This window comes from Prenolepis imparis, unplaced genomic scaffold (genome assembly GCF_030444845.1).
Source record: "Prenolepis imparis isolate NDT839.2.m4 unplaced genomic scaffold, iyPreImpa1.0 SCAF_2, whole genome shotgun sequence".
NCBI classification, from domain to species: Eukaryota; Metazoa; Arthropoda; class Insecta; order Hymenoptera; family Formicidae; genus Prenolepis; species Prenolepis imparis.
The window spans coordinates 15,254,671-15,281,755 of NW_028141160.1; the positions used below are offsets into that span (position 1 = coordinate 15,254,671).

The following is a 27,085-nucleotide window of genomic DNA, read 5'->3' on the forward strand; positions in this document are numbered from 1 at the left end:
ATTATGACGTTATAGCAAATTTATGAAACACAATTTATTTAATACGATTAACTGAAATTGTATATATTATATATATTTAATATTATATATATTATAATATAAAATTATAATATTATAATTGTTATATATATATATTATATGTTAATTATCATGTTATTTATAACAAATGCGAGTGCAATATGTAGACGCAATGTTAAGAGTAAAAAATAAGGAATCTAGTACAATGAAACGTACGTAATAAAAATGAAACTTGTTACGCTTTGATTAATTATGCTGATTTATTATATTAAATTTAACTTGTTATGCATCGCCAAAATCATTAGGCGACCTTATATCATCGATTTTTAGAATCATCTTAACTAGCTGTGTAGCCAATAGAATCTGTTGCGTCTTGCTTGTCAGAGTTTCAATGACGTTCTGTTTCTTCATATCTGCAACGCAATTGGTGACAATTTCAATGTATAAAAGATAATATATAAATATAAAAATTGTATACGTACTCGCAGTGCCTCGATTTAAGCAATCGATACCAAGAGCGGGATTTCTCTCAGCCAATTGATGCGCTTTAATCTCCGCTATAGTATCCACCGGAGAAAGACCAGCATTTTCTGCTAGCGCCATAGGAACACTCTCTAGAGCCTCAGAGAAGGCACGGAAGGCATATTGTTCCAGAGTACTGATTTTATCAGCCTGTGCAGCGCATGCCAGGGCACAAGATATTTCCGCTGCGCCTCCGCCGTACAGAATCTTGTTGTCCTTGACTACGTTGCGTACGGTACATAGGGCGTCATGTATAGACCGCTTCGCTTCTTCAATAATCTAAAAGCATAAAAGTACAATATATATATACTTAATTATATATATATTTAATTTTATAATAAAGAAGAACGCTTAGAATTATTTGAACAACCGGAAATAAATGTTGCATCGCAAAAAATTGAGTTCAATTAACAAGAAATTTCAAACAGTTTTTATAATTGCAATGCATTGCTGTAGCAAGGTGTCTGATCAGTTTGCGCATTGAAAAGTATCATACTGAAATTCTCCTTGCATAGAAATTATTTCTATATCGCGATATCTGTCATCGCGTACCATTTTGTTGCCGCCACGAATAAAGATTGTCACGGCGCGAGAATTCTTGCACTCCTCGATGACCAGCATTCGATCCTTTGTCGTTCCGAACGTTAATTCCCTGACGACACCGGCGTGACCAAGTTTCTCCGGTGTCAATTCCTCGAAGCGAGGTACAATGCGTCCACCAGTTGCAATTGCGATAAGCTGAAAAAAGCAAATTTGGTTCCTTCGTTGTATCTTTATATGAAAAACGTAATACGACAAGAAGATATCGCGATTACTTCAGATCTCATAATCTTTGGATCATTGGAGCCACCGCAAGAGGACTAGACAACTAGTTATCTAGTTTTGAAAGTACTTACATTATTTTCGAAAGTCAATATAACATTAACTTGCGAAAAAACTAATACTATCAAAATCAAGATAAACCGGTTCTCAAAACTCTCGCATCTCCTCAGGCGCTCTTTTTTCATCATTAGAAAAAGATAATTGCAAAATCATAAAAATAAATAAAATAAAATTGATTAAAAATTGAATTAATAAGATTACAAAATTGACACTCACTTCAATCTCTGGACCGCCGACCCATCTAATCGCAGGCAAATTGTTTTGTAACAGAAGATGATTGGCTTCATCATCAAAACCCCATTGACAAATAGCCAATGTCGTACCGGCATCTTTGACCTGCTTCACCATTTCTGAGAATTTTTCGCGCTCGTAATCGCGCAACGCTCTGTAATCGTCGACCGACGTGACGTCCAACTTATGCTTTGTTTTGGGTTTTGGTGGCTCGAAGGGACACGTTAGAATGGCCAGTTTGACATCTTCTAATTTCTGTATAATTATAATCAAATATTAATATATAACATTTTTTCATTGTAAAATAAAAATCTGACATCAGATATTTTACAAACTTTACCTTTGGCATCTGTGGATGACTGAAGTCCTTATCGACAACGACACCACGTACCAAGACCGTATCTTCTAATCTTCCACCGACCTTTCCTTCAATCTTGATTAGTTCGAAATTAACATCACGAGTAACAGGATCCATAACTGCCAATACAGCTTGTACAGCAATTTCTGCCATCTGTCTATGATGCTTGTTAATGCTGGATAAATGAAAAATATATAAGTAAAAAAAGATAATTTAAACACTGTGTTTGAAAACAATAAAAACTGTTCTATTACATCTTTGAACCAAGTGAAGTCATAGCAATGTCAATATAAGGCTCCAAATTTTCTGGGGTTCCTTTAAAATCATCTGTTATTGTCTTGAGATGTTCAGTAGCACATCTCGCTGCCAACTCGAAACCATCAGCTATTCTAATCGGATGAACTCCCTTGTCTAATAATTGTTCAGCTTGTTCCAGAAGTGCACCAGCTAGAACAACTACTCCGGTAGTGCCATCCCCAATTTCATCGTCCTGAGACTTTGACAGCTGAACCATAAGCTTGGCAATTTCGTGATCCACATCCATGTTCTTTAGGATTGTAGCACCATCATTGGTAACGGTGACATCTCCGTCAGAACTCACCATTAACTTATCCAGTCCCTTCGGTCCCAAGGATGTTCGAAGAATACTGGCCACATTACGTGCTGCCAAGATATGCGACTGTAAGAAAATATTTTTTATTTATAACATTTATTTTAATTTTCTACATAAAAAGTTTTTTCATTATTTAATGAATTAAGTTTATAAATTAAAAAAAATTATTATCTTGAGAAATTTAAATATTATTAAGATATATATGTCGTAAAACCCAAATATAATTCTGTTTCTTTCGTGATTTCAGTAAAACCAACAGATTGCCTTATATGGTCATAAAGCATTACAAATTCATCGAAGAGATATTCATGGGATTCATTCATATTCCTTCCATCTACAGATGTAAGTAAAAAAAGACGAAATTCGAGAAACGAGAAATAAATTTTCGACGTGGATTTTAATCGAAATTCCTCTTTTGTTCGTCACCAAGCTCTACATGCCGCCATTAATCCTCTCACGTGGCCAATTTTTGAGAAGATGCAATATCATCGAGAATGCTTCGCGACGAGGGATCAGACATATCTTGTCGCCACGAGATAAATCTCGCGGAATGATACCCGAGACGCGATACGATTCGGGATCTTCTTCGTCTTCCTAATCTTTTTACCTTGATCGCATCGTGACCGGTGAGTCGTTGCTGCTTGTCTTGGTTCCGCAAAATGATGAAGGGCCGGCCGAATTCGTCGAACGCTACCGTTCCGGGAATCGCCGTCATTTTGACCAAAGTAATTCAGCACAATTCTAAATGGATAAATTCTTCTCAAACGCGATCGTCTTCCCTGATGTAAATCTTCTATCAATCCCTCGTCGAGTCACGCCGCCATGAACGTTCCTTGTTCACGGACGACACGAACGAAAAGACGCAGGCGGCGACGAAATGTCGAGACGAGAAATCGATGGGAGTTTATGACCAAATCGTATTCAATATTCAATGAAAAGCGTCATCTAGAAAATCCTCTTCTCAGACAAACTACTTTGAAAAAATATAGTTACCATTTGGTGGTAAAATAAATGCTCGTAAAATTTCCTACTCGTTTCTATTTTTTTAAAAGCGCGATCAATTTTTCCTAAATATTTTAATAAATTATATTCTCTTTTCATTTCTCGTTTATAATTATAGCTTCTATTTAAATTCTTTTAAACATAAATAAAAGTATTATAAATAATCAAATAAAGTTATAAAAAATCATAAATATCTCTCTCGCGAAATTGTTAAATCTCTCTGATTTGAAATAGCCTTTTACTCGTTGAAATAAATAACAAAAAGCGTAACGAGTAGTCGAGTGTCTCTCGTTACTCTATTCACTTCGCATATATCGTGAGATAATGAAAAGCCGGAGAGAATCGAGCGCTTTCAGAGAGTATAACAGCCAAGTAGTATAAACTTTGACACCGCCAGGCATTATCGCGATAATTAAACGAACTGCAGTCCGCGTTGGAGAGAGGGAGAGAGAGCGATGAAGAGAAAGAAGAAATTGCGGAAACTGCGAGAATACGAGCGGGTTCTCTCGCTCTCTCGCGCGTTGAAATATACATCTCCGTTCCAACGCTCCACTTTCTCGCCCTGAACTTCCGCTAAAAGGCTTCGTAACGCCCGGGTTATAGCTTCAATATGCAGTAAAATCGGAATAGCCGGTAACCGCATGCTCCTGTGTACCTAAAGCGCCCCCCCCCCCCTCGTCACCCTTTCCCGACCCCCATCCCCCGACACGTGATATATCGCGAGCACTTTGCGCGACGCTTTCACAGACCACGTGCCGGACTCCGCTCATCGATAGAAAAGGCAGGTTCGCACAGTCCACGTATTGGAAAAAGGTGTGTGTGTGTGTGAGTAAGAAAATAATATAATGTAAATAATATAGTATTGATACAAAGAAAGGCTGTAAAAAAGGTTTCGCGAGTCACACGATGCGAAAGCGGAGAGTGTATAATAAAAAAGATTTGCCGGCGTTTTTTCTTAACCTTTACTTGGCGGATCTACAGAGCAAACAAATATAATTCTTTAGATTATTCTGATATTTTGGAATAGAAAAGAATATTTATTTTCGCGCGCGAATAATTCTTTATACTATTAGAATAAAAAAGAATTAACCTATGTTCCTTTGAAGCGAAACGAAACGAAACGGAACGGAACGAAACGGAACGAAACGATACGGTACGGAACGGAACATGGAACAAGCGTGCATTTCATTACGCGCCAAAACTCCGTTACGTTACTATCGCTCTCGATCGGTGACCGATGTTAATTTCCCTTATCGGATCGCGACCGCTTTATATATCATTTTTCTTTACATAGTTTAAAACGTGCGTACGAGAAACGGGAATCCAACGGCGGGGAAACATCGTCAGAGATTCTCAGAATGTGTAATACACACACGAGAATAGTTGGAGGAACTGACGTGACTTCAGAAATCAAACATTCGTCGTCGTGTGTGCGCGTTTCTCTCCCAAGAGTCGGGCCGGCTTCTCGGAAGTAATTTTGCCATTGGAAAAGCGTAATTACTGGTTGGATAAACCGTTGTCGGAAACCTGTGTGGTAGGCAGGTGAACATTGTCCGATGAGCAAAGTCCGTGTATCCTGTTGAAGCTACCTATAACCAAACAAAAAAAAACGCGAAATCAAGGTAAGACGTTTTCCGCGAAAATGCAGAATAATAATCACGCTTTGTTGTTTCATGCAAGTACAATTCTAGTTTCAATTGTATAGGGGAAAAGAGAAAATTATATCCGATTATGCAAATTTTCGTTTTCCTTTCTTTTTCTTTCTTTCTCTCTTTCTTTTTTTTTTTTTATCACAAACGTTGCAATAAATTTTGCGGAAAGAACTGACAATGAGAGAGGATTTTATAAAGAACGATCTTTCGTTCGTTTAATTATTAATTATGAACTCGCGAGATGCATGATTAATCGTGATGAAGCGTAATATGTATCGTTCTAAAGTTATGTATATAGATATAATTTCGAGAGCGCGCGTAAATTAATTATCATGACGTCGTATAGAATTCTGCTATTTGTATTGAATTGGTTCGATGAAAATTTCAGAACAAATCGATAGATGGCGACATTATGATAAAAATTATATTCAATATATGTGTATGTGTGTATGTGCATTAAAGTTATATATAATTTTTCTGTTTAATCATTTTATCTATATATATTTCAAAAATAAAACGAAGGGAAAGGATGAAAATACTCTGTTCAGTATGTAGGATAGATGGAGTCTTTTATAAACCTTTCACATTGAATATTTATGTGCATACTATTTAGATATATCACATTATACAGATATTTCGCATAGAATATTTACACATCTTCGCTATATGAAGATTGAGCAATATTTTATTTATATACTTATTAAAAATATATATAGAAATGTGTGTAATTTATTGCACGCGCGCATTTGCATTATTTTAATAGTTCATTTAGGAAATATGAGATAAGTAACTATGTAAAATGTAAAGATATACATATAGTTTACGTTTGTGAAGTCTAGGAAATTCTGAACGATAAATAGATAGAGAACGATTCATCGTCTCGCAAACATCGAATGCAATAGCGGGAAATCGAAGTGATCAAAGCGGAGATTAAGTTACCGCGTTATCTCCTACACCGCCAGATAATATTAAGTGTTAAGTAATAATAGAATTTCATCCGAAGCATGCAGCTGATAAATAAGACTTGATAATCAATAAGTGATAAATGTCGGCGCCGTTTTATGAACCGGCAATATATCGAAGTTTCGTGACTCACCCAAAAATCACGTGTGCAATTTCATCAGCCTCTCCAATCTCTTTTCCGATATGTTATATGAGACAAAAAATCAGATAGAAACAAGCTCTGTCGATATTTTCTTCGAATAAAGCGATTAAAAATGGACTTTCGTGACAGTCTTTTGCGAGATATAATCAAATAACATCTTCGCATTCGTTTATATCTATTGGATTTTAATTTTATCACATTTTAATTGAAAATTAAATTATCAAAATATTTCTTTCTTTGGTTATTTACAAATTTCAAGAATTTGAAAGAATTTACGAGCAAAAATAAATTCAAATTTTAGAAAATATCCTATATATTGTCATAATTAAAATAACATTTCAAAACCTTTCAAAATATTTCTGTCAACTGAGGAGTTTCAAATAAGGAATTAAAAATTACATAATTTATTGTATGCAAAGTGGTAGCCCTGAATCTACGTTAACGTAAACGCAATATAGCATATTAATATATACACACACACACATATATATATATATATATATATATATATATATATAAATGTATTAATATATTAATATACATATTTTATATTATCTAATAAAATGATTAATCAAGCATTTAACAATATCGTACTTTTTCTATTGCAGATAGTTCTCAGGATATTTTCTTCCGAAAAGCAGCAATGTTCTTCATATAGAAAGCAGATCTACTTCAACCGAGTAAGTCACTTTATATCATTTAGGTACTTAAAATTATGATACGACAGACGAGAAGCATCTATATAATAATAAAACAGTAATCGTTAAATATCGAAAAATTAGATAGGTCAAGCACAGCGTGAAGTTCTACAACAAAATCACGAAGTCGCGATTAAATGACAGTTCATTATCGATATCATTCGTTCGTCAGAGAATTGCAATGTATCGCGATCTTATGCCAGTCAATCCTTACGAAAGTCATTCGTGTTTTCGATACTTTGATTACACGCCTTCCTTGTGTTCGTTATCTTATCTTATCGAAAAGTAGCGGTCCTTGAAATGCTTCTATTCAGAAAATTTTGATGCAATTTATCGTATACAATTTCGTGCGTCATAAGAGGGCAAATATATTAATGAATAGCATACTTTACGATCCAATTAATTTTTTTGCTATTTTGCGTCGACGATTAAGAACGTCATTACGCAGCGAAAGAATTATCTCACAATCAGTAAGATTTAATTGGATCGATTAGTGAGAGTGATTAGATCGCATGTTATAATCCGACTTGCATATAAAAAAAATAATTAATTCATCGCACAGCACAGCAAAATTAAGTTTATGCGTTTTTACGTTTAGTTTTGAAACGACGCATCAATTCTCGCTATTTGATAATTAAACTTTGCGACAGATCATAGAGCAAACAACGCTTTGCTGAAAGTAGTTAAAACGTCATATCGCGTGCGCGTATTTAAATGGTGTTATAAATGTATCTGGAGCATGCAAGCGCGAGATGAAACACAGCATCGGAGATTTTCTGTCACGTTGATATATATGACTATTATATATGTAGATATCAAATGCACAAAATTTATTTAAAATTAAAAGAGATGTATTATATATACGAGAGCCAGCATCGTTCTCGAAATTATCATTTCTTTTCTCTCATTGCCATTTTGCTCTAAAAATATTATAATGAAAACAATATAAAAAAATGACTTTATCAGAATTTGTGATTACATATGTGATTAATCGTTAGAAAGATTGCATAAGATAAACATACAAAGGAGAATGCTATCTTCCTATATTGCAATACGATTATATTTGCAGTCTAATCGATCGATAAAACAATATCTCAACTCTGTATAAAATACGTCGTGATGTCTCTTTCCATCATCTTTATATATAATTAAGCTTTTATATTTCTAGAAATATCAAATATTTATAACTAATTGCGCTTCCGCGCGATTATTTCCGTCTCAATCGCTTTATCTCTTTTTTTTCTCTGCGAAATTAAATTAGCTGAATATTTATATGCAAAAAAATGCATACTGCAATATTTATATGTTGGTGTGCTGGGTATAAATATTGTTACATATTTATATCTATATCGCACGTCCCACGCGCACGAGCGTTCAATTATAATTTTATTTTGCTATCATTCGATGTGATCGTTATTTACTTTTTACACCGGCTTCACTCTGCATATTCTCATACGCGTCGTAATATAAAAAGGCTAATACAAATATTCTTGAATTCTGGAGGAAATTATTTTGAATGTAAAAATGTCACGTCCACACATATCATTTAGGATCTCACACACAATAGAGTACCATAGTAATAATTTTTTTTATAGTAGAATTCGTTTATCTAGATCATACTCTAGTGCAAATCTAATATAGACATTTATTTATGAATAACAAATTATATATAATTAATCAAATTACAATTAAATTAAAATAATTAATTATATATGTGTACCAAATCATAAGTGCTAGTTATATGGCATAAATATCAAACCCTATTTGTAACTTAATAATTATTGTAAATTGAATTTGCATCGATCTGGTATCTTTTAATCAAGCTAAACTTTGAAATATACCGGTAAAATAGTTGCACTTTCGAAACATCTTGTATTGGATACAGACTCCAATACTCGTGATGCTGCGTCATCCTGGTTCATCGTTCGTTTCAAGTAATACCAAGTGACAAGCCTCGTGGCTGGGAAACCCACGCGGCTTCTCCCACGTGTGAATCGATCCGAAAGGACATCCTTCTCTCGATGAGAAGGCAACGACTTGTTACACGATCGGAAAGATCAATGAGAAAAAAACGAGACGCTTGAGAAAAGTAATCATGATTCCAATCAACCATGTATATTGTCCGTCTATTTTCTGCAGAGTAATTTTGATAATGTTACGAGATCTTATCAATGCTTTGAAAAATTTCGAGTAAAGTATTTAGTATACCCTGTCGCTTAATAGAAGATTCTCTGATCGAGACTGTTGTAGAAAGGAATATAATCAATTTAAAATTAAATCAATTAATTGCAACTAGTAAATTTTTTAATTTTAATTTTTTAGTAATAAATTCATGGAACATAATATGTGAAGAAATTTTATTAACTAAAATATCTACAGTTTCGAATTATAAATGATTCTTTCTATAATTAACACAAATTATATTTTTTTTAAATTTTAATTAGAGAGTGAATGTTTACTTTAACGTAAAATATCAGCAAATTACTTTGATTTTGACATGTGTTGTTAAAATTATCTGTGGATGTTCGCGCTAAAGTAAACATTTACTAAAACCATATTGCATTTATAAATTACTATAACAACACAAGCGCGTGCTACGCGTAAAAAAGAATTATATTTTTATATAAAGTTTGTTTAAACTTGATTAATATTTTTTGACGGAAATCAGCGGATTAAAGCGTTAATTTGTTAATTAAATTTTAAAATAAAAATATGTTATAAAAATTAAAATAATAATGTTATAAATAATATGTTATAATATTTTAAACTCGAATATTTTTTGACAGAAATCAGTTGATAACTATCAAAAATATTAATCGAGTTTAAAGAATTATAACATATTATTTAAAACACATTATTATTTTAATTATTATAACATGTTCTTATTTATTTTAAAATTTAATTAGCAAATTAACGCTTCATTATCAGTTAATTTCTATCAAAAAATATTAATAAAAATATTAATTTGCTAATTAAATTTTAAAATAATAATATGTTTGTGAAGCTAGCGTATAATTTCGTATAAATAATTAAGTTCTGGCTTTATCTTCAATAGTAAAACTATTAAAAATGGATTTTTGGCTCCTTTTAAAATATTAGAAGTCGACACAATGCCGCCGCGAACTTTACGCGGCGCATTCTTATATTATGTATATGAAATAAAAGAATTTGTACGCTGGTGTCTGCTTAGTACCAACATTTTCTGCACACAATGTATTATCAAAATATACAATAGATGAATTTTTGGCTCTTCTTAAAATATTAAAAATCGACACTATGTCCCCGCGGACACTATAGGGCGTATTTTTATATTAATACATATATTACTATATTTAGAGAAGCCAAAAATTTATCGCTTGTATATTTCTATAGTATATTGTAAACAGATTATTTTTATACCAAACAGATACGAGCCTACAATTCTTTTATTTGGTATACATAATTTATGCATGCGCAGTATAAGGTCCGCGGCAACAAAATATCGATTTTTAATAATTTAAGGCGAGCCAAAAATTCATCGCTCATATACATATATCGATAGTACATTATTTGCAGAATTATTTGGTACCACGCAGACATCAGCGTACAAATTTTTTTATTTAATATACATAATATAAAAATGCGCCGCATATAGGGTTCGAGGCGACATAGTGTCGACATTTAATATTTTACGACGAGCCAAAAATTCATCTCTTGTATATTTCGATAGTACATTGTTTACAGAATATATTGGTACTTAGCAGACATCAGCGTTCAAATTTTTTTATTTCATATACATAATATAAGAATGCACCGCATATAGTGTCCGCGACGACCCAGTGTCGATATTTAATATTTAAAGTCTAGCCAAAAATTCATCGCTCGTATATTTCGATTGGATTTTTGGCTCGTCTTAAAATATTAAATGTCGACACAATGGCCCATATGCTGAATCTTCTTTTATCGATAAAAGAAGATCCAGAATATGGGCCTATGTCGCCGCGGACCCTATGCGGCGCATTCTTATATTATGTGTATTAAATAAAAGAATTTGTACGCTGGTGTCTGCTTGGTACCAAAATATTTTGCAAACATTGTACTATCAAAATATATAAGCGATTAATTTTTGGCTCATATTATAATATTAAAAATCGACATAATATCTCCGCGGACCCTATGCGGCGCATACATAAATTATGTATATTAAATAAAAGAATTTGTACGCTGGTGTCTGCTTGGTACCAAAATATTCTGCACACAATGTACTATCAAAATATATAAGCGATGAATTTTTGGCTTCCCTTAAAATATTGAAAATCGATACGTTATTGCCGCGGACCCTATGCTGCGCATATATAAATTGTGTATATTAAATAAAAGAATTTAAGTTAACGTTTAGTTACGATACTACATTATTTATAGATTATTTTTATACCAAAGAGATAAGAGCCTGCACATTTCTTTATTTAATATACATAATATAAGAATGCACCGCTTAGGGTCCGATGCGACATACACTGAAAAAAAATATTTGTTAACTTGACTAAACCTTTCAACTAAATATTATTTTGTTAATTGAACATATAGAAATATTTAAATTAAATATAACATATTAAATTTAACAAAACGTATATTTGACTCAAGTACTAATATATGTTCAATTAACAAAATAATAATTTAGTTGAAAGGTTTAGTCAAGTTAACAAATTTCTTTTTCAGTGTAGTGTCGACTTTTAATATTTTGAGACGAGCCAAAACTTAATCTCTTGTATATTTAAGCGAGATGCGCCTTTGCGGCGCATATTATGTATATATTAAATTAAAAAATTTGCAGGCTCTTATCTCTTTGGTATAAAAATAATCTATAAATAATGTAGTATCGTAACTAACGTTTACTTATCGTAATTAATGTTTTAATCAGCTGATTTCTGTAAAAAAATATTAATAAGGTATTAATTTATTAATTAAATTTTAAAATAAAAATGTTATAAAAATTAAAATAATAATATGTTTTAAATAATATACTATAATTCCTTAAGTTATCAGCTGATTTCTGTCGAAAAATATTAATCGCAGATAAGGCATTATAATATATTATTTACAACATATATTACTATTTTAATTTTTATAACAATGCCAATAACGTGCCTTTTTTAGAAAGGAATTATTTAATTTGTAAATATTTTTTATTTAATAATCTATTTAAAAATGCATAATCGCGAGTTTGTAAATCACATTTGTGCACTGCAGCGTTAAAAAAAAAGTTAAATACAATCTTTACAGAGAAGGTTAATAAGAATTATATTTATTATAAAATAAATACGCAAACAATACTTTGATTGTTTCTATTTCTAAATGACGCTGTTATTTTAAATTTAATTTACCAAGATTCGTTCTTGCTCGCCGGCGTCTTTGCCATCGCGCAAAGAGAAGGTTAAAAGAAAGGTGCATCAACACGTCGAGATAAAATTAATTTCCGAGACTTTCATCACGCGCGGCAGCGGACGATAATCATTAAGAAAAGTATCACCCAGTGCTTCGTGCGTACAATGTCGCTGATAAATTCTGACGTTAAATCTCTCTTTCTCTCTAGTTGCACCTTGCATTTCAATTTATCATCCGCATTCACTATTATTAGTTGCCGCGAGTACGCGCGGGTACATCTCATTAAAAAAAAAGCGGCAATATAGGCGGCCCCATCGGCGAACTTAGAATTCTTTTTGCGGTATGATTACGTCGTAAAGAGAGTATAAATTAACATAAGGATGCGCGCAGCGACACGTTAGAACGAAAGAATTAAACGCATCCTGTACACGAAGACCGCAAGGAAATCCCGTGTGTATCACAGTTCCACTACCACTTTCCTCATCACGATGAGACACGAGTCTTTATTCTCAATTTTATCATACACCTTTCAAAGAACCTATATATACAGTCTAAAAGATAATTTAATGCAGTATCACATAATTTATAAATGCATTTTTAAGAATAGATCTTCAGATTAAATTTTAAAGAGATACGATTTATTACCTTTTACTTATTTGTTAATCCCTTTTTAAAAAAAGGCATATTATTGATATTATTGTCGCTTTCCGCGATGCTGATTGACTGTCTTAATTCGCGTTGTGCATTATATTCATAGCATTGAGCAGCTGTCATTGTAATGGTTAGCAATTTAACAGTTTGTTCAAAATAAAATTAAATAAAATAATATATTGTGTTTTAAATATGTTATAATACTTTAAAGTCGATTAATATTTTTGACAGTTATCAGCTGATTTCTGTCAAAAAATATTAATCGCAGATAAAGTATTATAACATATAATATGTTACTTACAAAATATTATTATTTTAATTGTAATAATATGTTGTAAATAATATAATTTGTTATAATATATACTTATATAATATATATATACTTATTTGTCCGCGATTAATGTTTTTTGACAGAAATCAGCTGATAACTGTCAAAAATATTAATCGAATTTAAAGTATTAAAACATATTATTTAAAACATATTATTTTATTTAATTTTATTTCGGACAAACTGTCAAACTGCTAACCCTCGCGATGACAGCCTTTCGATGCTATGAATATAACGCACAACGCAAATTGAGGCAGCTAATAATAAACATCGCGAAAAAGAGGCAACAATACTTGCGAGAATCGACTTAACATGCCTTTTTGTAGGACTATAGACTAGACTAGAACATAAAAGTTAATTAACAAATGAACACACTGAAAGAATTTTCTCTTAGAATTTATCCTGAAAAGCATGGTAATCGTGGGACAATATAGTATGGAAAAAATTTTATGAGAATTTTTTTGAATAATATTTATCACAATAAAAATAATATCTATCACAATAAAATATAAAACATGTTTGATGTTTACTAAACTGCATAGTAAAATTAATCAAACATATTTTATATTTTATTATAATAGATATTATTTTTATTATGATAAATATTAATCAAAGAAATTCTCATAAAATTCTTTCCATATCATATTGCCCCATGATTACCATGCTTTTCAGGATAAATTCTAAGAGAAAATTCTCTCTGTGCATTTTATTAATATTTTTTGACAGAAATTAGTTGATTAAAAAGTTAATTTGCTAATTAATTTTTAAAATAAAAATATGTTATAAAAATTTAAAGAATAATATGTTTTAAATAATATGTCATAATTCTTTAAAGTCGATTAATATTTTTGACAGTTATCAGCTGATTTCTGTCAAAAAATATTAAACGCAGATAAGGCATTATAACATATTATTTACAACATATTACTATTTTACATTTTATAACATATTATTAATTTAAAATTTAATTAGCAAATTAACGCTTTATTAATATTTTTTGACAAAAATCAGCTTATTAAAGCGTTAAATTGCTAATTAAATTTTAAAATAATATAATATATAATAAGAATTATAAAATAATAATATGTTTTAAATAAAATGTTATAGTAGTTTAAACTCGATTAATATTTTTTGACAGCTGATTTCTGTCAAAAAATATTATTCGAATTTAAAGTATTATAACATATTATTTATAACATTATTTTAATTTTTATAACATTTTTATTTTAAAATTTAATTAGCAAATTAACGCTTTAATTAATTGATTTCTGTCAAAAAATATTAATCAAGTTTAAATAAATTTTATATAAAAATATAATTCTTTTTTATATAAAATCGAGGAATGACGCGCGCTTGTGTTGTTCTAGTAAATTAAATATACTATATAAACATGATACTGCCATCCTTAAAGTTTGATGCATATATTTTCTCAATGATATCACGATATTAGTCGCTTTAATTAGAGAAACAATTATACTGCAAATCATTGCAAAGAATGTTAGAAGAAATATTTTTGAGCAATTAGTCTTCATGAGAAATATTCTTTCAATAAATCGGATGTAGTGCAATGTTTACGCATTCGGGCGCGTTTATTTTTTAAAAATTCACGCGGAAATGTATATTCCAATATAAGTTTTAAGAGAGTGAGGACGCGCCTGTATAACAACGAGCCTGTCAAAAGAGAAAAAAGCGCATATACCTTTCAAAGGATTTTTATCCTATATTATACCTATACGCGATTGGACACGTGCACTCTTTGTTCCCACGCTACTGCGCTTTAGCACGCATAATAACGTATAGACGGCAAGGAGAAGGAAGAGACATGGGTGCACAAGGTGCCGTGCCTATATAGTCGCAAAGAGGGTCCGTAAAGCCGGGGTGTTAACTTCCGTCATCCGGTGTGCGAGCGTGAAGGGGTTTGTTTAATGAGGGTGGTTCGCCTCGATGCGGCGGCGCGATCGTAAAAGCTAACGCGCGTACGTGCATTTCGGATTATTATTTAATAAAAATCATAAATGACTTACAATCTAGCGTTGATTTAAACATGATGGTGTAAATCGTATATGAATAATGCGAAATAATAATCGAACATATATCGTTTCACCACAGGCTGAAGAAAAAAATCTATGAAGAATTCTGTGTTACTTGGAAAAATTTCAAGTGTTCTAAAAAATATTATATTTTATTCTCTCTCTCTCTTTGACATTAATATCTAATGAAATAGATGCAACTTTTTATGATATTTCATGAAGAATTTTGCAATAGCCATTCTTGCGTTATGATATAATAATCGCTCGTTTCCCTTCGCAATTAGCACCTCGATTATTCGTCGCACGTTTTTTGTTGATAGCTCTGTACAGATCGTTAAGACAAACTTTTGCGGACCGATTCAGCTATCAGACATCTTGCAACTTGCAATATCATACTCCTAAGAGTCGGAATATCATAACGACGTTTCTTCAGAACTACTTTGAAATATCGTTTCCGAAATCTGATAACTAGATCCCTGATTTTCATATGTACATAATTAATTATGAGTCCTCTGATGCCACGCAATCTGCCATTTTTAATCTCTTCTCTTCGAAATTACCATCCATCAATATCGCTTTCTGATAAATATGCTTTTTTCTCCTTTCTCTTTTTTTCTTATTAACATCCATAATTAAAACTGATTTACAGTATATAATTCAATGATTTTCCTGTTTAAGATGTATAATACTTATCAAAATTTATTGAGAAAGTAAATTATTCTTTTCATTTAAAGCTTAAACATTACATATATTTTTTATATTTTAAAAATTATTTTCGATGGAATATATTTTTTATTCAAGTATGTAGAACGAACTAGAAAAAATCTATTATATATATATCAACATTTTATTTCATTTCTAACAATACAAATCGATGTTTCAAGTGTTATATAAATAGGAGAAATCGTGATCCAGCATCTATTCATAAATTCTAAATAAAAAAAGCCATGCTATTAAATGCTGGGTGCGTTATCCGCGATAAACGATTGTAAAATCGCAATATGTGAAATTCCACACACTGACGAACCGCTACTTTCCAATCTCTACTCGGATGTGTCGTTGTTTGTTGGTCGCACCGGGTATACACCCGGACGTCTACTAGGCAAACCGCTTTGACTGTCGCGGAGAGCAGTCTATACCGGCCAGACACCTTTCTATCCTTGTAGGCTCCGCGAACAGAAGTTGCCGGTTGGAATGCCGTCATATTTAAGGTTTATCCACACGCGTTAACCCCCGGTCCAGCTGCCTTATGTCTGACATCATGGTTCTGGGATTCACGCGCGAGATAAATCCATTCCAGCATCCAGCTGATGAACTTCTGTTTCGCGATAATCATAATAAAAAAATCTACGATCTTTCTTCTAAAAAAAATATTATTTGACAAAAAGAAGGAAATATATATTCGAGGGAAAAGTAAGGAAAAATATAAGTTAATCACAAATAAATTAGATTTTTGTCATTTATGTGCATATTAACGATGAAATATTTTATCCTTATTTATATCTTTTATAAACAAGTATACGAAAGTTTTACTATTAATGCATAGACATTTATTAGAAATTTTCTTTATAAAAAAATGTTAGATACACATATACATATATATAATTGAAAGAATTTTTTTACATTCTGTTAAACGTCAAATAAAATAAATTTTGTAATACGAAATAATTCTTTTTGTAATATAAAAAATTTTGACAAAATTTGACAAGATTTGACGTATTGTTGAATGTCATTTGCAAAATAAATATGCTAATATTAGTACAATCAAGATTGATACATAAGATACATAATCTGATCTAATCATACTGAAATTCAGTATTTTACAGAGAAAAAATACAGATAATCCATTATATTATTTTCTTCCCTTCCCCCTATACTATTATCGAATGTTCTATTAAGCATTCCATTGTCAATGCATTGTCAATGACGAACAATTCTTATGTATGAATAAACCTTAATACATCGCCGCTCGATAGGTGTTCCCCGGTGTTTCCACCGGTGCCACGCGACGCGATACACACGCGTACGTCAAGAGAACGCAAACGCGCGTTCGTTCGATTGACCAGCTGCGTGATCGTGCATAAACTATCATCGAATCTGTGCGTGAACGTGTACACGTGAGGTTGCTCGCCTTGCGCGACCTCGCCACGTCACGCGCGCGTATTTAATTCGCCGCCCGCCGTTGCGTATCGCCGAGCCTGAAATAATTAGTGAGACGAGAGTACCGTGATCAACGGACTCGTTAACGCGCAGCAAGCATGTTAATGCGAAACGAATTAATAGTGAAAATAATTGTTTAGCGGATCTCGCTGAAGATTAAATGTTTTAAGAACGAAATTAGAGTCGTATCGTGTGCGAATTGTTTAATAATTTATTTCTGAAGAAAGGACCCCGCACAAAATACATAGGATTTTGGCTTTCGGTGGAATTGGCTGAATTTTTGATATATAATTTAAGACATTCTGATCAAAAGATGTAATAGCCTCAAAGCTAAATAATGGATAGGTAGTTACTGAGTTACAACCAGTCAAACAAAGTCCTAATTTTTCGTGTTTGACTGGCTGTAAATCAGTAACCATTTATTATTTAACTTTGAGCTTATTATATTTTTTGTTCAACAAGTCATAAGTTACACATGTGAGAAAATCAGCTGATTTTATCGGGATTCAATTTCATCTAAGATTTTATATAAGTTTAAAAACCCCATACTGATCATATAAAATTGAATTTTAGTAAGATCAGCTGGTTTTCTCATATGTTCTAGCTTATAATCTGCTGAACAAAAAATGTAATAGGCTCAAAGCTAAATAATAGATGGTTAATGATTTACAGCCAGTCAAACACGAAAAACTCGCACTCTGCGAGATGTTTGGCTGGTTGTAACTCACAATCAGTAATTGTCCATTAGCTTTGAGTCTATTACATCTTTTGATTAGAATGCCTTAAACTACAACATATCAAAAATTCAGCCAATTCCATCGAAAGCCAAAATCCTATGTATTTTGTGCGAGATCCTTTATAATAACGAGATAAAGTTATCTTAATGTGAAAGAATTGATCGAGATGGAATTATTTTAATGTAACATTGATCCGTTACATATCGAACAAATGATAATTGTCATTATTTTTCTACAAAGTGACATTTTATCTCTTAAAAATTAATGAATTATAATAGCGAATTATATAAATAATATCTTTTTTCTTTTGTAAGATACTGAATTTGAGCGAAAAATATATATAAACAGATGCAACGATGGAATTAAATGATTCATCATTAAATTTGCGATGACATAACTATATTTGTGTCGTCTGATAGATACGGCTAACCCCAGCTAGAACCACCCTTCCTACCAGGAAGTCCTGCGTAGCTGGAGGTGTTTTCGTCTATCCTGAAAGTAACCCGGAAAAGCGGGTACATCGGAAAACATTCTCGAAAAGTCTAGGCGATTTTTATCAGGAATACAGACCGGCTAACAAGCTGTGTTTGCCTATTGAACTGTTTTCCAAGATAGTCTTACGTACGATGGTATTTCCACGATAATTCATAATGTCAATCCGATGACCTATTGCCCATTATCGATTAGGCAAACATTTAATTTCGCTCCAACTTATCGCAGTTTACGTACTTATTTATAGATCGTATTTCATTAAAGCCTTATATGCATATTTGTTTGCTATTTTGTGTATGTAATTCTTGTAATTTTGTATTACTACAAGGTCTGCTAATATTGTATTAGTGACGTTGATTGCAATAAGATCGAATATTTGATGAAATTGCAATAAATATTTATATGAAAATAACAGTAGCGCGCTCTCTTCGATATCTCACATTAATTTCGCTACTTCATTACGATTTGAAACACATTTATAATCATGAGATTTTTTTGATGTATTCTTAATTGTGTCACTTATCACCGTTTGAATTAATAATATCGTTGAGCTAAATTAATAATTTAATGCGGCAAATATATATCGAAGGCAGCTTTTACGCGTCAAACCATCCAAATTAATTGTTATTATCCAAACGTTCTATTCAAATGAGACTGATATTCAGATCTAATCTGCGGAAACTTATGTTATAACGAGTTACGCCTGACTCGAAAATCACATAATATCTATTAATATCAATTATTGAAAACAATTTAAAAGCAATCTCTTCTTCTCTCTCTCTCTCTCTCTCTCTCTCTCTCTCTCTCTCTCTCTCTCTCTCTCTCTCTCTCTCTCAATTAAAGATTTAATTCATATTTAGTTTCTAAAATAAATTAATATCTTTGTCTCTGTAAAAGAAAATTTTCGAAACCTTCAAAATCTTGATTTATTTTATTTAAAAACAATTGTAAGTTTTATCAAAATGAAAATTACTTAATTAAAACTGTCAGAGTCGAATTTAATTATTTCTAGATTTAATAATTTTTTTCATGTTTTAAGCGGTTTTTATCAAATCAAACAGTTGACGTTTCATACTATATTTCATCAGTTACATATCATGTCAATGTGTTTAAATAAATGGATTTGTCGGATAATGTTTGACAATCGTGTCGAGAATTTCACAAGATCGACGTTTTGTCGGAGAAAAACACGATTTTTCCATGAAAATGGAATTTTGACGAAAAATTGAAGCACCAATGTAACAGGCTGGTAAACACGCGAGAAGGAAGCTGGCCTGGCCAGGGACTCCTGCGGGATTCATATGGGCGTGTTCGACTGTTTATTTTCACCGGTGAAAAACCAGTGGTGTCTTCGTGCCAGAATTGGGTAGGCGCGCAGAAAACGCGCACGTGCTTTCGCTTTCCCTGACCTAGCCCAATCCCGGAAATTGAGGGGAATAAGGTCTTCGTCGGGCGAGAAAATTCCCGGCACCGGGAGGGTGAATTTCCCTCGCGATTAGGAGGTCATGTTACTGAAAGAAGCGGTATCCGGGAAAGCTGTGCCTGCGGGATGAACCGAACAGAGAGAGGTCATTGGAATTGGTCGTTAAGCGCTGGTCAGATATCATTAACTGTGACAGAAGTGTTAGATTTCCAAATATTTTGCGAGGGATAATGTTAGTTTTGTTCAAGCTTTCATTGAATTTTATATTTAAGATCTAAAAAATTGATGTTAGGTAATCTGCCAAAGAATATTAAGACGTTTTGAAGAAAAATATCTTCGAAATGTCTTTTAAACACTCGTGTTGTCCGGGCTTTCAAGTTCTTAAATCATATATAAATCATGGCTTTATTTTTAAAAAATCTATGATTGTAACTAATTTTTTTAAATATCAAATAATAAATATTTTTAAAATTTATCAGAGTATAATTAATATTAACCTTGTTCTCACGGTGCACACAATAACAAATTTAGAAATTTAAATCTGTAATTTTTTTATTTCTTAGATGATATATTATCGTAAATATATATTAATAAAAAAAAATTATATATCATAATATTGTCTGAAAATTTGATTAAAAGAATTATGAATTAAAATAAAATATAAAAGAGAGATAAAGGGAGGGAAATATAATATGTTTGAGTAATTATTGCAAACACAAGTTTAAATTAAAATCATTCGAAATTAAATATGTGTGCCAGGATGATTCTAGGAGTAGTAAAAATCCTTCTCTTTCCTGGACTCCTGGGACACGGACTTTCATAGTTTCCCCAACTACGCATTTTCCACGCAGGTATGCATCAATTCGCCCCACCACGATTCGACCCTTCCCACTCACTCTTCTCGACCGGCTTTCCCGTAGGAGGCAGGATCCTCGTCCTCGTATAGTCTCCTAATTCGGGATAAGCCACAATTCTCCCTCCACGTGCTAAAGTATGTACTTCCGGAAATCAGACGCGTATCGCATTATTCTGACGTCTCGAATTGAAGCTCTGTACGAAATCCCATTTGACATTATCGAGTCAGAGAATATGTCAGTCAGAGAAGATGATGCGAAAAGCATGAGAAAGTCTGGATGTTCCTCACAAAATGATCATTTCGCATCTGCTCTGTTACGCTTCTGCAAAATCATGCAAAATATAAGACAAACTCTAGTTCAAAGACTAGGATGTGAAACACGATCATTATCACGTACAACTTTATTGCTTCCGAGTTTCGAGGCGAGACGAAGAGAATCGCGATCCACGTCGTTGGCTGCCACGTGGCGCCGAAACACACCCCTATACAGAAGGGTGTCCTGCCACTTCTCCTCGCTCATCCTGGCTGCTAACGCGTCCTCGACGCCGGCATGCCCTCCTGTTTACGCCTAGACGTCGGGTTGTCGAAAGTGCTTGCGTCACGAGTCTCGCGCGTAGGTAGATAAGTCTAGCCGAGGCGTCGCGTCGCATCGGCGGCCGCTGCGGAATTAGGAAATCAGTCGACGATCGAGACACGTCGTCGACGTCATTCGCGTCTCCCTTCTGGGGCAGGAAACGACGCGCGATGCTTTCCCCTCATTTCTCCCTTCCTCCTCGTCGACGTTTCCCGAAGGACGCCCACCTGCACAGGTGACGCACAGGTCCTACGGGGGTGCCGGGCCATCCCGGCAGAAAAACTGCCGATTTGCCCGAAAATCCGGGACTCCCGTATCAGGCTGCCAGGAGACCGGTCAAGGTGCGCGAACGGGGCTCGACCGCGCCGTGATTGACCTCGTGCTCCCTCGGGATGCGCACCGGGACGCGCGTCGATTCGCGGCCCAAGTCGCCTCGAAGCGCCAGCCGGCGCCGAAAAGCGCGCCCGTTTCACAGGGTAGCAAACGCCGCGGAGGTTCGTCGCCACCCTCAATCCGCGGGCTCGATGTGCACAGGCGCGAGGATACCCCGCTTCCTCGAGTGTCGCGAATATATCCTATCAACGTCACACGTTCGTGTGTGTATGTATTTTAATCGATAAAAAAAAGTATCTCTTTCGATAATTGTAAAGAAAGATGAGGAGATTTTTTCCTCCAACCTAATGTAGCCTCTCGCATTGAGTTATTATTTTTATTCTGTGCAAAGCTTTCGAATGCTTAAATAGCGGCAATTCTTAGATACTCTTGTCGATATCTTGAGAAATTGTCAGACACGATGTCTTATCATAATTTACGAAAATAATCTTTTTAATCTCTCTATTCTTTTACGAAACCCTCTAAGAAGCTCTAAATCTCGACAAATCGATGTGTTCGGCGACATTGTATACGTTTGCAGTTATAAATAATTTGAATACTAATAAATTGTGCATTGTCTTGTCAAGGGGGATGAAACGGCGGATAAAAAAAAAAAAAATGCGACAGAATCGAGTCGGAAAAAAAGCGCGTATGCGGCGAGCATGAAGGTAGAAGAGCATTAGCCTGTTGGAATATTAATGGCTAATTAATAATCAAGCTGAATTAATATCAATGACATCAAATGCGGCGCATCCGGTTATTTCAGTTTAATAGTACCCTGTTTGCATTTTAATCTTCAGACCTGGTAGCACAATAAAACATCATTGTTTCTTTTCATTCTAAATAAGATGTGAGGGGTACATTTACATTATTATTATTATCCAAGAAAATTTACAATCTACAATTTAAACAAATAGGATTTTAATAATATTCCCCATGTGCATAAGAAATTCATGAATAAAAAATGCAACTATATAAAATTTAACTTATTTAACTCATCCATAATTAATAAATACAGTTCTTCAATCCAAAAAACGCTTTAGTCCCTTTAAAGTCTGCGAATATGTTTTGCAGAATAGATAAAAGACCCGGAATGTCTGTTATCTCGCGCAATATGTTACAAAACTTTATCCGACTATATCGCGCAGGTCGTGCAGCATCTCGATGGTAGTCTCTCTCTTTCCATTTCTCTCTCTCCCTCACGCAAGTTCTCGCGAGACCATAAATTTAAGTATTTAAAGCACCGTGCCGAGAGCCGGCTTTCCATGCGATGTAACGCTGATAGTAAAGCCGCAGGGTGGTATATGATTTTCGCATCAACGATCGCCAGCGGTTTCCTCCCCGCGCGATACGCTCCGTTACAGCTTTTCCATCCCCTATGTGTTAACCCTCTCCCTCTCTTCTGCCCATCCTCCCACCCTTACATCCTGTAATCCCTTGCGGTCTACCGGAGCCTGCGCTTTCCCAGCCAACGTACCTTCCGCGTGTCTGAGCTCCTGATAGGTTACCGCCCGTTCCTTTTCTTCCCTCAAAGATACCCCCGAGAGAGTACACGAGTTACGGACGAGCGCGGATTGTCGATTGTGTCCTTTACCAAGAGCACCCGGGAAAATCAATAGTGACGCGTATGTCGCGCAATAAGAGCGTCGCACACACGTACACACATTCACATACACACACAAGGAGAGAGAGAGAAAAAGAAAGAGTGATGAGAGAAAGATATGTGATACAGTATCGATAACCAATAAAATAAAAAATGCAACCCATCCCGTTCGAAGCGTCAAACGAGTGACATCAGAGCGCGAAATAACTCATCTGTACATAAAGGTAAAGGGGTTAATTCAATTTTTCGATTGTAACTAATTCCGGCGTTAAATTCGTTATCTATAGAATCATCGTTACGTTCAACGATATTTCTAAGTCAACAGGGGCAATAAATAATTGCATTCTCGCAAAAAAAGGTCTTAAAATTTATTTGTTCCAACTCTGATTATATTTGGCAAAATAAAAAATTAGACGAAGAAAGATTTAATATTTGGCAAAATAAGAAATTAGCAAAATTAACGAATTAATCTGCATTAAAATTTCCATTCTTTCTTCCGAATTCTCTAGAGATCGGAAGGCTATAACGCATATAATGAAACTTGCTATCGCACGCATGAGAAAATGCTCGGTCGGGCGAACACAAATCGATCAATGGCTTATCGAAACGAGTCATGCGTTGCTTCGATTCGAAATACATATACGTGAAATGCCACAGTGTTCCGTTTAAACGAAAATCTACAATGACAATATTTTGGCGAGATACCATCATAATAGTGGTATAATAGCGATTTTTTTCCAAATAAATTATAGTGTCTTTTCGCTTTTTTCTCTTCTATATCTCTCAGTGATCTATATAACTAATGAAAATTAAAAATCATGTTCAAAACATATTAAAGCTTCACTATAATTTATAATTAATACTAATATTATTATATAATTTCATATATTTAATATATATATTTTTAATAATTAATTTCTTTAAGTATACATAAAGAAAATCATATATTTATAATAATCACAAAAAATACACCAAAGGTAAAGCTCCAAGAAATTTCAAAAATATATTAAAAACTTATATTATATATTAGTTCCGGGGGATCGTTTGTGATGTAAATTATAGTGTCTTCAACCCTCCCTCTTCATTTTCATCAATCTCCTTTCAACCCTTCGTCTTTCTCATTGCACGTCTCTTTCCTCTCCGCTCTCCTTTCCTACCCGCGTATCTAGCCTTATTCCTCGTCTTCGCCCCCGTGCCCATCTCCCTTCCCCTTTCTTCTCCCAGGTTTAATACCTTTAGGTGGAAGTTTCGACTGCGCAACCGACACGCCCGGATGAAGTTACGAGGGCATAACCGCCGTATATACGTATAACGTAAACGTAAAGCGTAGGGTCTGAGACGCATAGCACGTAAGTCGTAAAAGCTAGTTGAAGTCGGTGCAACGTCGTCCAATACGGGGTACCTCGTCTTCTACGCGCGTAAATGTGCGCACGTGTACGTGTATGCGTGCGGTGATCCCCGGTCTTCGCTTCCGCATACACAAACGAGTATCGTACGATATTCCGCTTTTACGCCCGAAGCGGCAGAAGTTAAAGGGCGTTTCGTTACAGAAAGGACCTTTCGACCTCATCGGAAAACTCGACTTCCCTGCGAATGAACGCGCAAATAGTAAAACCCGAGCAATGCCCGGGTTAGATATATTTTGTGTGTTACGATTTTGGCTGGACGTGGATGCTGTATATATGTATAACACCGGTAATAGTTTTCACTTTCCTACGTGAAACGCAAGTTCCTCGTAACTCCTAATTGTCGACGGTCCGGCCGTGGCTAACGCGGAATAATGACCTGTTCGTCGATGGAACGATGATGCGTTACTTAGAAAACGATTCTTCGAACGGCAGCGTTTATTTGGTCTCACCGCTAATTATAGCGATTATAATCAGACGCCAAGAAGTAATTATGAGGCGCCGTAAACTGGTTTCTTCGTATTAGATCTTTCCGAGATTTTGCCGATATTTTAAGTATACTTTGTTGGGAACCAAAATTTTATAACCCGTTTTTATTATAATTTTATATCATTTATAGAAGATATAAATTAACATCTAAAATATATTGCTTTATTAAATTGCAAATAAATATTAAAGTTATAACGACACGCAGAAGGAAGATGAAGACAAAATTATAATATTGTTCTTTTTTTCCAAAATTATACAAAATATCTCTGTTTAATTTGAAGATCAACTTCGAAAACCATAGGAATACGAAAATATGCATATACAGATAAGCCAATTCAATTATACACATTTCAAGTTATATTTTTCTATCATTAGTATATTAATTCGAAATGTCTTCCTCTCTATCTCTCTCTTTCTTTACGAAACATATATCTTTTTATAGAATATAAATAATTGTCATAAAAAAATAGTCAACTATGCTAATGATTAAAATTTTGACAACGACTCGGGATAGCACTTTGCGCAACGGAGATCAATACCGAAACTATGAACGCAACGCGACGCGAGGAATGACTTTAAGGAACAATCCGCCCCCGTGTTGAATTGCGTACTACCTGTGCGCGTGTGAAACGATGGCAAGACGATGAGCGCGGAGGGTTGGACGTTATGATGCTGCATTGTGGCACTTTACGACTTCCGGCGCAAACTGCCTTGCCTCCCTCGCAACCCTTCGCAACTCTCTCGTGCCCTTTCCGATTCCCTACTTCTCCACCCGCCATATTCCACGTTCCTTCGAAAATTACTCCATTTTCTGAAGACGTTTAAAGCGATCCTACACGAAGGTTATCGTAGCCTGAATACTAATGCTATTTTTTTTGAATAGTTACAGACGTGCAAACTCGGATAACTGAAAATTTCATTTCCATTCTTTTAAAGAAATAAAATTTTTTTAAACATTCTGCAGGTAATAAAACGAGAAGAACAATATCCTTCTGATATGTTAAAACAAATGACAGAAGTAAAGTAGATGAAACTAGAAAGCAGAGAATCTATAAATAATGCTTCTAATATTAAAATTCTGACAGAAAAAGTAAAAATAGATATCCATTATATTTTTGTATTATTTCGTCAGTATATACATAGTAAAAAAAGATTACATGTTCAATTTTAGAAATCATATAAATTACATTAATATTTCGAAATTGACGAGCATTTCAATAATCCAAACATAGATCAAAGAGTTTTATATGTATATTTTTGAAAATAATTAAATTAACATTTTTAAATGTCTCCAGTTTCTGTTTTCCATCAGAAATAAGAATAAGATTTCAATTTTACAATTTTGTTCATTCGATTAAAAATCTTATGTAGCAATTTGCGAATTTACAATTTTGCCACATTGTGCATATTGCGAAAATTCGTGTAATATTTATAATGTTTGTTTCTCATATTCTTTCACACATAAATTGTCAATTACCAGCTATCGCGTTTTAATAATGACATTACTTAAAATTTACTA

At 33.8% G+C, this 27,085-nt stretch overlaps 1 protein-coding gene and 2 long non-coding RNA genes across 13 annotated transcripts in view; 1 reads left to right on the plus strand and 2 right to left on the minus strand.

The window, feature by feature from the left end:
* Positions 1-122: 122 nt before the first annotated feature.
* Positions 123-3,490, minus strand: Cct5 (chaperonin containing TCP1 subunit 5). The gene is made up of 7 exons (XM_083058600.1): positions 3,232-3,490; positions 2,266-2,690; positions 1,994-2,186; positions 1,639-1,908; positions 1,093-1,278; positions 501-819; positions 123-431 (listed from the first exon to the last, which is right to left on the minus strand). The coding sequence occupies exons 1-7, from the start codon at positions 3,337-3,339 to the stop codon at positions 301-303; spliced, it is 1,632 nt and encodes a 543-aa protein (XP_082914726.1). The 5' UTR covers positions 3,340-3,490; the 3' UTR covers positions 123-300.
* Positions 3,474-27,085, minus strand: part of LOC145948968 (uncharacterized) — a 124,060-nt gene continuing 100,448 nt past the window's right edge. For 7 of the 9 annotated variants that reach the window (XR_014427508.1, XR_014427511.1, XR_014427514.1 and 4 more), the window contains one exon: positions 4,451-5,215. This is a non-coding gene — a long non-coding RNA (uncharacterized LOC145948968). Of the gene's footprint in view, positions 3,598-4,450; positions 5,216-27,085 lie in introns of those variants that run through there. The other 2 variants (XR_014427507.1, XR_014427506.1) reach the window with 2 other exon arrangements.
* Positions 5,109-27,085, plus strand: part of LOC145948970 (uncharacterized) — a 94,379-nt gene continuing 72,402 nt past the window's right edge. For all 3 annotated transcript variants that reach the window (XR_014427517.1, XR_014427516.1, XR_014427518.1), the window contains exons 1-2: positions 5,109-5,248; positions 6,992-7,063. This is a non-coding gene — a long non-coding RNA (uncharacterized LOC145948970). The remainder of the gene's footprint in view (positions 5,249-6,991; positions 7,064-27,085) is intronic.